General features: G+C 42.0%; 1 protein-coding gene across 3 annotated transcripts in view; it reads right to left on the reverse strand.

The window, feature by feature from the left end:
* Window positions 1–1,171: 1,171 nt before the first annotated feature.
* DUSP10 (dual specificity phosphatase 10) overlaps window positions 1,172–14,227 on the reverse strand; it is a 56,431-nt gene continuing 43,375 nt past the window's right edge. For all 3 annotated transcript variants that reach the window (XM_058669198.1, XM_004578622.3, XM_058669199.1), the window contains exons 3-4: window positions 5,623–5,994; window positions 1,172–1,657 (exon numbers count right to left, since the gene is read on the reverse strand). In XM_058669198.1, coding sequence (XP_058525181.1) covers window positions 1,392–1,657; window positions 5,623–5,994 — 638 coding nt within the window. In that variant the 3' untranslated portion in view covers window positions 1,172–1,391. The remainder of the gene's footprint in view (window positions 1,658–5,622; window positions 5,995–14,227) is intronic.

A 14,227-nucleotide genomic window follows, 5' to 3' on the forward strand; every position in this document is an offset into this window, starting at 1 on the left:
ACCATATCAATCAGTGGACAACCTCATCAAGCGAAACTGGCAGCGATTCATAACTGGAGAACTATTAACACCACTTGAGCACATATCTCAGAGCATGCCCCACATCCGGGACTTGGGGTGGGCGGGAAACTGGGTGGGGCTTCTCCCTCAATATCCCCCTTTACCTCAGATACATGATGGAAACAATATGGACATAATAGTATTACCCACTTCCCTATCCCCTTGAACCCTTTTTTTCTTTAACTGTAATTAACTATGTAAAGATTGTCAACAACAATACAATAAAATAGATTAAAAAAAAAAAAGAATATACATTTTCTCTTCCTCATCTTTCTTCCTCTATATGTAGTCATATTCTTCATTTCCAATTATGTAATCTGTATACATTACTCAGGTAAGAGATGTAAACATAAGTTGACGTAAAAGGGGAATAAAAGACACATCCCAAAATTAATTTTTTATATAATGAAAATAAATTTTTACACAATCAACAGAAACACACCAAGTTTTTTTGCGAAAAATATTTTTAAATAAATTTTTCTTCTTTTTTAACATTCTGATATACATATGTAACAAGGTTTATGGCACTGTAACCAGAATCAAATTGAAAAAAAACAGTTGGGTGGAAGGGGAGATGGGGAGGAAAATCATTGATATTATTAAATTCCTTTCTATCTCCTTCAAGCTGGCAAATCTGCACTATTTTTCTATTGTTGAGCTGCCAGCTCTAAATAGTTTGCACACTCAAAACACCATATTATTGCACAAACTGCCAGGAGAAGGCATGTGGCATGATGGTCAGTTCCTTACTATTTCAAAAATCTCTTAAACCCAGACAAAGGAAAAATAAATCCAGAGCATGAAACCCACAAAATCAACAAAGTCCTTTGTCTCTTCAAGAATGTGTGAAGGGTTCTTAGACCGCTTGGGCTGCCCTGATCCTTTCCTTGCACCAGGGAACACAACAGTGCTTGGTTTGGTTGCGTTTTTGTTTTCCATATGGATGGCCCAGGTAGACCCCGGGGCTTCCAGTATTAAGTGTCTTTGTTACTGACTTTTGGTTCTTTTAATTGGTTTAAAGTATAGTATCTTAGGTCTATGAGCCTGCACAGACTATTTAGTCATAAACTCTACAAATAGCTTAAAAGGAAAGGGGGGAACAATTTTTCTCATATTTTTATTGTTGGCTTTAAAAAACGACCTTGGAAGCCTCCCTACTTTTTAGTCTCCAGGGCATCAAAAGTTATAGTCTTCTCACACTTGTTAAAAATAAAAAGTCTTTAAACAAGTCATTTGTTTTCATTCACAAACTTTATCCCCAACTAAATTTAAAAAACAAAAAAAGAATCCATCCTCCTCCTCTCCCAAGGAAGAGCATCCATCCAGCCCCGTCACACAACCGTCTCCACGCCCATTAACTTTGGTGTAAGGATTCGCGGTGTCACACCGTTGTTGAGGTCTTCCTCAAACTCCAGCAACTGCCCCATGAAGTTAAGGTTTGGGGAAATAATTGGTCGTTTGCCTTTGACAAATTTATATGCGTCAGTCATGGTCATCCGAGTGTGCTTCATCAAGTAAGCGATGACGATGGTGGCAGAGCGAGACACCCCAGCTTGGCAGTGGATGAGAAGTCCTTTGCCACACTGGTGAGCTTCCTCTGGAAAAACCAAGACAGAGACAGGAGATGAAAGGGGAACCAAGAGAGATGGATAGAGACAGAATGAGTTAAAATCATTTCATAAACAAGTATAGTCTACTAGCTAATTACTCGTGTCCATGCCACAACTTCTCTGGCTGGCTACAATCAGGATGAGTATAAACAACAAGGCAGATGTCTACATTTGAAGAGAAAACAATGCAAAGGAAGGAATTACTCACAGGCATGTTTTACTTACAAGTGATAGCAGTGCACTGACTACACCTACAATAATTCACATACAGATTGGGAAACCTTTGGATTTAGTAGACCTTAACAGTCATTGAACCACTCTCTCAAATGTCTTTATCTTTTTCTATTTTTTCCCCCCTCGGAATCATGCTATCGAAAAAATGGAGGGAGAGGGAGAATATGATCCCACATACACCCAGTTATTCCAAAAATTACATGGAAAGTGGGATTAAAGAATAAGTCATTTGGGTGCCGTATTTGTAACCCAGGTATACTTTTCTCACAATATGCATTTTCTATAAACTTTCTGAAGTATTCTCATATATGCCAATATAATGTAGTTACTGGTCTGGTTAAGGAAGCTAACTTCACTTACCAAGTTCTGTGACTCATTGAAACTAGTGCTATTAATAAAACTTCTGTTTTGGATTGAGAAAAAAAAATTCTTTTACATTGTTCTATACAGGAACTGGCAATAAATAGGTAAGAGTCTCATCAAATCCTGATCCAAGGCTAAAAGATTAAAACATTCAAGTAAGGGCTGATGTCATGGTTCAATAGGCTTATCTTCCACCTTCAAGCACCAGCATACCATATGGGCAACAATTCATATCCTGGTTGCTCCACTTCTCATCCAGCTCCCTGCTCAAGGCCTGGCAAAGCAGCAGAGGATGGCCCAAGTCCTTACGTCCTGAACCCACAGTGGAGGCCAGAAGAGGCTCCTGGGTTTAGATCGGCTCAGCTCTGCTTGTTGCAGCCATTTGGGGAGTAAAACTGCAGATGGAAAACCTCTCTATTTCTCCTTCTCTCTATATCTGCCTTTCCAATAAAAATAATTTTTAAAAAATCTGGAAAGTTATTATGTTTAGTGTTTCCTAAGAAAGCCAAGTTTAATCCCTATGGCTCTATATATGGAGTTCCCACATGGCCATGATGTGGAAGATGGAGGAATATGATATTTTCTAAGTAGTCAAATATACTCAAAGCTCAGGAGAATAGCTTGTGGGCATTTCCTGAGGAGATTCTTAATGAGTAGACTTATCCAAGAAAGCTTCCCTGATGGAATATCAATTAGACATAAATGTGGAGGAAAGGACGATATGATAATAGTAGGGAATTAACTCAAACTGTTTTCCAGGCTTTCCCAAAAGTGGAATAAAAGTGTTTCATGAGGGCCCAGCACAGTAGCCTAGTGGCTAAAGTCCTTGCCTTGCTTGTGCCCAGGATCCCATATGGGTACCAGTTTGTATCCCAGCTGATCCAGTTCCCATCCAGAACCCTGCTTGTGGCCTGGGAAAGCAGTAAAGGATCGCCCAAAACCTTGGGACAATACAACAAAGTGGGAGACCCGAAAGAAGCTTCTGGCTCCTGACTTTGGATTGGCTCAGCTCTGGCCATTGTGGCTACTTGGGTAGTGAATCAGCAGACACAAGATCTTTCCCTCTGTCTCTTCTGTCTGTTAGTCTGAGTTTTTAATTAAAAAAAAAAAAAAGAAAGAAAGAAAAATTTAAGTGTTACACAAAAAGCATTCTCCATGTAAAATTTCTTCTCTTCATCATATATGATTAATTAACCAGTCCAGGCCAAAAAACAAGGTGATGGGAGAGTGAAATGCTAAGTGGTAAGTTTGATCACTGGTCCCATTACACATATACTCGTATCTTGTATGAGTGTAACTTGGTGGAATATAATTTTTCGATATATAAATTCATAGAATCTTAATCCTTGTGTCTGAGTATTAACACTGATACCAAAAAAAAAAAAAAAAAAAAAAAAAAAAAAAGTAAACTAGCCAGTTAAACTTTAAACCTAAGCTCTGCTTAATTTATATTACACTCTTGGTATCCCTAAAGCAAGACTATAAGATTTCAGTTTATATAAGAAGATAACAATGAAAATAAAGTTCTCCCCAAGTAGTATATTGCTCTGAATTGTTCTTTAGGCTAAATGTTGCTTATTATTGGTTTTGTTGTTTGTCTAAAAAAAAAAAGTAAGCCTGAATAATCCAAAAGGAATGTGAGTGCTTCAGTTGAAATCCTCTTAGAACGAGCTTATCTAATGCCACTTGCTAAATGTGAAACAATTTCCTAACTTCCCCAACTGGAGTCAGATGGAATCCCAGTCATAGTATCACATATCAACCAGGAAGTTCCTCATGTACTTGCTGACAAATATTACTTCAGGGCTCAGATTTTGGCTCAGATTTTTGTTAATCAAGAATTTGAGGTAGCGTTATCTCCAGTTGCCAACTGAGACATTCTAGGGAGTCAAGATGGAGTCAAGAAACCTGCACGCTGGTCATTTCACTGACACTAGAATCCCTGATACCTGGGGATGTCACTTTACTTCAGTAGGTTCAGTGCTCACTCATAATTTCTTCCCAGACTGAATATCCTATGATCGTACCAAAAAAAAAAGCTACAAATTGCAAAGAAAGCAGCTGGAAAAACTGCCCAGAACTGCCTAATCTATGGCAAACCCATCAGATTCAATGGCTGCTAAACCTAAGGATTTTCCTGGTGGGGGAAAAAAAAAGTGTTTTCCCCCTGTGACAGAGGCCCCTAATAATCTGCTGCAAGATTTAGTGCAAGTATCAGCTCATGCCTTTATAGTAATAAAGACTGGAGCCATTTGAAAAATGTGAAGTGTCTGCTAAGTTCTGGTTTTCCCAAATCATACTTGGAGCCTTAAAATATTTTGAAACTATAGTAGCAACAAACACTTGGATTAGAATCAGGATTGAATGGATAACACATTTCTTCTGAGGTTAAAGTCTGCTGTTGCTAGAATGTTCCTTCTTGAGAACTATTCAGGCTATACAACCTGGTCCTTCTTCCTTGTGTGAGTTTGGGGCAAACTAATAAGAGATTTCTAGACCATCTCACTGGCACAAGTATCTGTAAGCTTTGGCTTCTCATTGTTTTAAAGCTGGGACAAGTCAAGTAAGGAGAAACAATTCCCCGCTCTACCCTACTCCTCTTTCCTCTTCGAAGATTCATCGCAGAAAGATGCCCAGTACAGTATTACCAAAAGTTTCTTCGGAACCAAGCCTTCAGCAAACACTACCTTTACCCCAACCTCATATCAGGAAGTCATGCCAACTGCAACTTAAACTTGAAACGATGCCACCGCCTAGGCTGGATGAATAAAATCTTAGTAGGGCAACAGGAAGATACAGATGTGTTTGAAAATGGTGTCATGTGAGAGATCATCAAAAAGATCATGGAAAATGCATATTATGCAAATTATGAAGAAAAATGATGCATCATATCTCAAACTTCTTATGCTGTTAATTGTACTTTGACCTGACCCTTTGAAATAACTTTGTATTTCATCCCTGCAAAGCTGTGAGGGCAACAGCAGGCCCAGCTCTGACCTCCAATTTCTGATTTTCCATCAATCTGTTCCCCTGGTTACAGAGCATGCAGAGCTAAGCACCACTTCCGTCCTACACACACACACACACACACACACACACACACACTTTCACATTCAGAACCTGAGCAATGAAACTCTCTAGTTGGACAGATCCGAAACCAATGGAATGGTTTGTTCGGTATCCATCTTGGTAGCTCCAATGCGTTTCCCAAGCTAGAACGTGATTTGGGTTGCACTGCGGGGACGGGGCATAGCATTTAGTTTTGTAAAGCAGGAATAAACCTTGCAGATGATAGTCAAGCAGCAACCGGAGGGAAAGGAAAGGACAGATGAAAAGCTCCACCAGGGATAGTTACCAATGAACTCAAAAGCCTCTTCAAAGTACTGCCGCAGGTTCTGCTTGTTGCTGTCGGTGGCCGGCAGCCGCTTGTAGTTGAAGAGGCCTTTCTCGTAGTGGTAGAGAGGAAGGTGAGTGGTGACGTTCATGACATAGCCGATGTTCAGCCGCTGCATGGTGTCCAGGTCCTGAGCGTCCTGCTCGTTGCCGAGGAAGAGGAAGGGCAGGATGGGCGTGAGCTCTGCGTTCTCGATGTCGGGGGTGGAGGGGAGGGACTGAGGTAGCACGCTGGAGGCCGCAGACGCGCCGCCCCCCACCTCCCGGCATTCCTGGAGCTGGAGGGAGTTGTCACAGAGGTTCTCATGGTTCTGCTTAAAACTACTAAGTCCACCTGGAATACAAACACAGAAAGCCAGAGTGACCATCTGTTAAGTCACCAGAGCTGGCACAAAAGGGTACCTTTTCTGCAGGGCAGGTGCACTTTGTATAGACTGAGTAGGTAGGTGAGTGGATAGGGAGATTGATAGGAAGGGAGAGAGGGAGATAGACAAAAGGAAAGATTCTGTACAGGACAGGCGATTTTACCTGTTGCTAATATGATCGGCATCTGTATTTAGTGGTCTATTAGGGAGCTGAGGGAGGAAGGCCTGGCCTCCTCTGGCAGAGAACTCCAGCTGAGTCTTGCATGTCGCTAGCACCTTCGTAGCTCATCTAACCCAAAAGGCCAAGCGTGCTCCCAGTACAGCAGAGTCGTTTTGAGCAGAACCCTTGGAAAAGTCCAATGACCTTGGCTGGGATCCTGCTACCAATACTTCCTGGCCTGTGACATGGCCAACCTTGTCCCTTGCCTCTGTTTCAGAGCCCCAATGTGTAAAATGAGGACAAAGGCCTCCAGTTCTGAGACTGAGATGAGTGACTGTGTGTGAAGTGATTGGCACATTGCCCTGGTATATGTTATTGCTCAGCAAGTATTAGCTGCTGTTATGAGGACTGTTTGCATGACTGGGACACGGAAGTAGAGAAATGCTGAAAATAGACAACACAGGTAGGGCGGCATGAGACATTCTAATGATCCCTTTTGGATATTTTCCACGTAGGTTCCTGACATATCAACTCCGACTTCTGGCAGAATGGAATCCGAGAGCAGCTCGGTCCTTTTTTACCGAACTCAGAGAATTGTATGTACACAAACCCACTAGGGGACCTCCAATGGGTCCGTGAAAAACACAGATTTCAGTTGGAGGGTCTGCTCTGCCTCTCAAGCATCATAGGTCTCACACCAAAAGTTTAAATTGTGTCCATCTTTAAAATACAAAATTCCCCTAACCAAGTAGTTGCACTGATGGGGCTGTATCTCAGCCACCTCGCGTAATTAAAGATATTCAGATAGGTACATAAAGGTGCTCAGAACAACACTGTTTTATGGAAAAGGCCAACTTAAAAACAGAAATAACTTAAAAGCAAAACAAAGCAAAAGTCATCACATTCATTCCACGGAAAATTATACGGTCATCGAAAGAGTTGTGAAAAGTATATGAAAATAATGACAATACTTCCATTTAATAGTACATGAAAAACAGATATTTAATATTTACCAAAAGTTGAAGGACTTTGCAAAAAAGAAAACAGTTCAGTTAGGACATGCAGGGATCAATGTTAGGTATATACATTATCCTTTAAGATTTGTCGCACATTATTTCACACACAGATAATCCCAAAGCGTTCTTCTGAGGCTCCAAATATTCAAGACAGGAAGACATGTAAAGACTGTGAAATCTGGGTTGCCATCATTACCAGCAGCTCACCTCTAAGTCTAATAAAGCACATCTGACCTTCTCTGGTCTTTGACTTGAAAAGAGGGAGAACATGGAAGATGCTTTTCAGTTGAAAACCACAGAACACATCCGGCCCAGAAGGTAAGGCAGAAGGCAGTGTGTGAGCAAGATATGGTCACATTGAAGTAAGACAACAAGTTCCCCCAGACACTAGTTCCCAAGTCTCTTGTCCATTCCAGTTCTCATCTTTGGTAACCACAGCAGAACATTCCAGACTAGAACCCAAACTGAGTCTCCGGCATTTTACAGCCGATAGACATAAAATCAGTCATGAGAAACATAGAAATCATGAAATCACATTTTTATTAATGTAAGGTGATGATCCAGAAAATTCAAAGGAGTGATACTAAGACCACTCTACCCATTAGAAATGAGTCAAGGCAAAACCTTTGTTTTTTAAAGAGACAAAAAAAAAAAAAAGCCCTCAACTCATGTTAATTAATATAATTAATATTCAGAATTAAACCCTTATAGACTGTGAATCTACTCTTCCACAAAATCTTGACAATAAAGTTTAGGCCCAAAGTAACATTTTTTCAAAGTAGAAAAAAATAAAAATTAAAATTAAAAAAAAAAAAAAAACAGAAAAGCTTTACCCTTTACCAGTGAATACTTGGGGAAAAAACAAAACAAAACAAAACATTGTCACCATCACAGGGACTCTAAAGAACTACTGAAAAGCTGCTCAGCTTTTCCTCCATGGAAGTCCAAGGAAACGGTTTCACACAGATTCTATGATGGGAAACTAATTCACTTTTTTCTTGAAAAAAAAAAAAAAGGCAGTTGTTACGTTTTTTCCGTATGAGATGAGAGGACAGAACAAAACAGCAAACTCTAAACAAGTGACTTGGGTGGAGGGGCTTTTTGTTCTTATTTATGGTACTCAAGCTGTAACTTGCCTTAAAAGCAACTATTTTGTAAAAAATGCAAGCCAAAAAACTCCCCACACAGCAAAAAACAGCCTAGAGCTTTTTAAAATTCTGCCTCTACACCTCCTTTCCCAATGACATCAGTTGGAGGCTCCCCACCTGCCCAGTTGCCATAGCAGTTATACAAAGACATACAATGACATCAGTTGGCATGATATCAGCTCTTTGAGTGCAAACAATACAAGAAGAACTACTTTGTTTAAGGCCTTTGGTGCAACTGTGTTCTGGGGAGCCAATGATGTAATGCTAACAGGTGGCATGGGCCTTCCATTTGCCTAATGGGGGAAAAAACCCTTGGGGGTGGGGGCCAAGGAGGGAATTTGAGACAAACACACACAGAATGCTCTGAATCCCAGGGTGCACTTATGTGCAAATTTATGTCTGTATTGTATGTGTAAATCATGTGGGAACTCTGCTCATACAATATTGGGAGGAGAGGCTAGAAAGGGAGTTATTATAATTCAAATACATTAGCCAGACAAGCAAATTGTTACGGAGGATCCGAGGAAACAGTCTGTTCAATCGCCAGTCGGCTGATCAACTTGGGCATCCGTTCTCATTAAGGGTTACGCACATCTATATACTGCAGTTAAAAACTCCCTCTGTGCCTGGTGCTTAAAGCCAAATGAACCAGTAGGAGCTCACAGTGGAGGTTTCTCAGAGCAAAATGCGCAGGAAGCAGTGTGTTCTTTTTTTGGGGGGTGGGATGTATTTGAAACTGGAGACTGTACAGGATGGGGGAGAATAAGGCTAGTAGGGCTTTCTCTCCCATTCCCTTTCCTTTAACCCTCCCCCTGCCCCCGCCCCGGCAAATAGTACCAGGGGTCAATCTACCAACCACTCAATTAGGAGGTTTTATGACATTTGCTATTACTGGGTAAGAATATTACAGTATGATAATTCACCAAAAAATGAGGAGGCAGAGTGGAATGGTGTTTGAAATCAGGGGTTCAAGATACAGTTTCAGGGCATAATTATGATTCTGCCCATTCTAGGAGATGTGAGACATGGTATATAGATCACTGACATCCAAGGGGCCTCAGCGTACCAGTCTAACATGATCTACATACAGGGTAGTAGTATAGGAAACCCCCTAAGAACTTTGATCTATACCAGGTATTTGAAATAGAATGTCTTAAGATCCCCAGTATCCTGTTACCCTCACCTCCATGATGTCTACAGTCTGAGATCTCATTGCAGAGCAGTGAGGCCAGACTGCTTGAGTCGGAATCCTTTGCCATGGTAAACTCCTCCCAGGCCTGGGTTTTCAGCTCTCTGTTCCTCAGTTTCTCCTAGTCTAAAACAGGAATCATGGAGATGAGTGTTTGGCCTAGTGGCTCAGCTGCTGAATACGTCATTTGAGACCCATTTGAGAATTGCTGGGTTTGAATCCAGGCTCTAGCTCCCCATGTCTTCTCCCTACTCAAGTAGCAAAGGAAGTAGCAGGCAGTGGTATGAGTAGTTGAGTTCCTATCTTCCATACAGGAGAGCTGGACTGAGTTCCTGCAGCTCAACCCAGTTCCAGCCCTTGTGAGTATTTAGGGAGCAAACGAGTGGATAGCAGGATATAATCTTTAGGTCTGTCTTTCTCACTCTCACTAGGCTCTTGTGCTTAATAAAACAAAGAAATAACAGGTTACCTCCCAGTACTGTTGTGGACATTAAATGGGTTCATAAAGTACTTTGAAGCAATATCTAGCACATAATGTACTTTTAAAAAAAACTACTTTGAGAAATGATCATTTTAAAGATCTAAAAAATATTGCTTGATGCAAAGACTAAGTAATAAGAAAGCGAATACTTAGGAGTTTTGATTGAAAATTCTAGTTTTTTAAAAAATGGGAACAAAATTTAAGTAATTTTAAAGTCTGAATAATACACTTTCATCATATGGAAAACAACAGCTTGTTATCCCTGCTGAACAAACATCTGATCTCATCTTCTTTGGTCTAACTTTCCCATAAATGTTGGGATTCCTGGTTTTCCAGAGGTGGACAGGACTTTTCAAATGAAAATGTTCAGGGTGAAGAGTATGCTGAAGCAGATATTATATTAAACTGCTGCCTTTCACATTCATGCACCATGTGGGAGTACCTAGAATTGAGTTCTGCCATCACTTTCAATTCAGCTTCCTGCCCATGTCTTTATGAATCAACAGATGATGGTTCAACTGGCTACCACTCACAGGGAAGAACGCAGACGAATGTCCAGGCTCCTGGCTTCAGTCTGGTCCACCTCCAGCTGCTTTGGGCATTTGCAAATTGAGTCACAGAATGGAAGATTTTTCTTTCCCATTTTATCATTATGCCTTCAAATAAAGAAACACATAAATCTTTAAAAAAAATTACTGCTCTTCTCCACTCCCTCCCTGATGATCTCTACCTCTCTACCAAACTGGCTAACCTCCCTAGGCACACAAAAGCTTGTAGTTACCAGTGCAAATAGTTTTCAAGGCATGAGCACAGGTTGAGAGGCAAACATTTTCAAACCTTATCTCCAAACTAGGTTCTCCGGCAAAGCCAGACTGGTAGGTGCCTAGATTCTCAATGGCAACAGCAAAGAATATCCAACACCTCCCAAAAGTAAAATATGTGGGAATGCCACCCACTGTTTTCTTCCCAGGAAAGTTCAGGTAAGTGACAGTCTTGCTGAAGTATTGGATTCCAACTTCAGTGGAAAGCCTCCCTTTATAATTGTATTTCAGCTCCCGTGGCTGTTTTGTCTCTTGCAGTCCCAGAAACCAAGGAGGTCACTATAATGTGATTCAGCAGCAACGTGCTGGGATGGAGTTAAAGAAGCCACATCCAAATGCAGAATTTACAAGCAAGATATTTCCACATTATAAAGCTGGACAGCACTCTCACACAAAAGGCTTTTGGTTTTCTGCTAAGCTGCCAAGTGAGCATTTCTTAGAAACTTGGGAAAATTCTCACTAAAGGGCAACAGACAGAATTAATGTCCAAGGAAGGTATCTGCATGTGTGCTCACATATGCACACTCACACTGGATCCTTCTGCAAGTCTGCTGCAGGCATATCGATCATCCCTGTGTGTAGCTTGGTTTTCCTAACCTGGTAACCAGACTTTTAAAGTAAACCAGCACTTTGATGATAGTGGTGGGGAATACGAACCATCTGCTTAAGACAGAATCCTGATCCATCTGATCACCCGTTACCTTAAGCAAGCTCTTCTGCACCTCTGCTCTTCTGTGACACTGCTGCACCTGGTTTCCACATCTGACATTTGGATATACCTATTATGTAGGGCTCTTCATGCTGCATAAAACATATCATTGCTACAAAATTGTGCATTGTGACATTGGTGTCATACAGACTCTACTGGGGGTGGAGGGTCCTCCAGGAAAATGAGTATATGTCGGCATGGACTTCTGGATTCTAAAGGCACAAGGATCCTCATGTAAGTGCAAAGCCATGATAAACTGTAGCCAAGGGCAGGCTTCCAATACCCAAATCTTCAAAGACAGAGGCAGAGTCACAGAATAATTTTCCAGGAAGAATATTTTCCATGTTAACAGATACACATATTGGAAGTTCCTGCTAATATCCACAATGATTATTTCTGGTTCTCCTTTCCTATACATTTCTTTCTACTTTACACATGTGACTGGGTATTTTACAATGTGAGTGATGTCAATTCCAATAGCAGGAAATGTCACTTAAGCTACTTAGGATCCTGTCCCTGGGGAATTTGTATATCTTCTTTTTTTTTTTTTTCCGAGTGAAGTGGTTGTGCATCAGAGCAAATGAGTTGTGTGAGAATGCTGTCTCCAAAGGCAGAGCGACTGAATTTCAGGAATAAAGGAATGTTTTTGCCACCCAAGGAAGAGACAGACTGGGGCTGGTTGGGGAGATGCAGCAGTTTTACTAGGGACGACTGCGAGTCCAGGGAAGACTCCTGTAACATGGTTGCTTGATGGCTCCCCACAAGCCAGTGTGGCTGACTCATGCGTGAAATGCCTGACGTGTGACGCGATACAAGCAAGAAGGGATCGCAAGCATTCAACCTTCCAAAAACAAAAAACAACAACAACAAAAAAGCCCTTAGAACCTTCCTTTCAATATGTAGGTATGTTATTTGATAAAGTATTTTAGTAAATCTTGTAGAAGGCTCAACCCACAGGTATATAAGTTTTCATGAACTTCTGTCTGGTCTCTCTGCTAGTAGATATAAATTATCTCTAGATATATCTCAAATGCCTACTCTAAAAGGCAGTCTATGATACATAAGGGGACAGAGAAAAAGCCAGGATTTACAACAGTGGGTCTGCCACTTTGCCAGGTGGCTGACTTGCTGAAAATATTGCAGTGTTCTGGGCTAGCTTTCCTTAACTCTCTAATGAAGATAATACTGCACAGGTCTATTGTAATTATTTTAAAAGATTGGGCATAAACCACTTATCCTGATATATGTAATAAGCCATTTATTCAGAAAAATGCTACCAATGGAATAGAAAAGGTTAACAAGCAGGCACTGGCACCATGTACAGTGGGGTTAAATGACCAACTTACCACACTGGCATCCATTTGAGTGCCTGTTTGAATCCCGACTGCTCTGCTGCTGGCCTAGCTCCCTGCCAATGTCCCTGGGAAAGCACCATAAAATGGCCCCAATCCCTGGGGCACTGTCAGCCACGTGAGCGCCCTGGAAGAAACTCCTAATCCCGGCTTTGGCCGATCCCAGCCCTGATCATTGCAGTCATTTGGAGAGTGAAACAGCACATGGAAAATCTGTCTCCCCTACCCCGCCCCCAACTCCCTCTGTAACCCTGCATTTTCATATACATAAATCCTTATAAGAAAAGGAGAGAGAGGGCCCGGCACTGTGACTAAGCGGCCTTGAATGCACTGGGATCCCATATGGGCACTGGTTCTAATCCCGGCCGCCTTGCTTCCCATCGACCTCACTGCTTGTGCCCTGGGAAAGCAGTCAAGGATGGCCCAAAGCCTTGAGACCCTGCACCCGCGTGGGAGACCCGGAAGAGCTCCTGGTTCCTGGCTTCAGAGGAGTGAGTCATTGGACGGAAGATATTTCTGTCTGTCTCTCCTCCTCTCTATATATCTGCCTTTCCAATGCAAAGGCAGATATACAGAGAGGAGGAGAGACAGCGAGGAAGATCTTCCGTTTGATGGTTCACTCCACAACGGCTGGAGCTGAGCCAATGCAAAGGCAGAAGCCAGGAGCCAGGAACCTCCTCCAGGTCTCCCATGCGTGCAGGGTCCCAAGGCTTTGGCCCATCCTCTACTGCTTTCCCAGGCCACAGGCAGGGAGCTGGATGGGAAGTGGGGCTGCTGGGATTAGAACTGACATCCATATGGGATCCCAGCGCGTTCAAGGTGAGGACTTCAACCATTATGCTATCGCGCCGGGCCCAAAATAAATAAATCTTAGAAGAAAAGAAAGAAAAGAAAAAGAAAGGAAAGGAACGGAAAGGAAAGGAAAGCAAAGCAAAGCAAAGCAATGGAGGGAGAAACTAACAAACACTGACAGTGGCTGGATGCAGGTATGTTGCTACAGAATGCTCATCATTGCCTTTGACAGAGAAAGAATTTGAAGGATGATATTGCTAGAACAGAGACGTGGATGAAGCTAGACCAGCTGCCAGAGACAGTCCAAGCAGAGGTCTAACCAGGGAAGGGGTGCCAATGCAGAGACCTTCATGGCAGTTCACTGCAGCTCTGCTTCAATGCAGGCTGTACTGCACTGAAGTGCTGTTGGGTCATGTTTGAACTCCCCTAAGTGCTGGAGGATGTGGCTCACAGAGCAGGGGCTGGGTCTTGTGGTTGGTGGTTGGAAACCTGGTGACATTTACTTCTTCAGATCTTAAGATTTCAGTCGAATTG

This window comes from Ochotona princeps, chromosome 10, assembly GCF_030435755.1.
Source record: "Ochotona princeps isolate mOchPri1 chromosome 10, mOchPri1.hap1, whole genome shotgun sequence".
NCBI lineage: Eukaryota > Metazoa > Chordata > Mammalia > Lagomorpha > Ochotonidae > Ochotona > Ochotona princeps.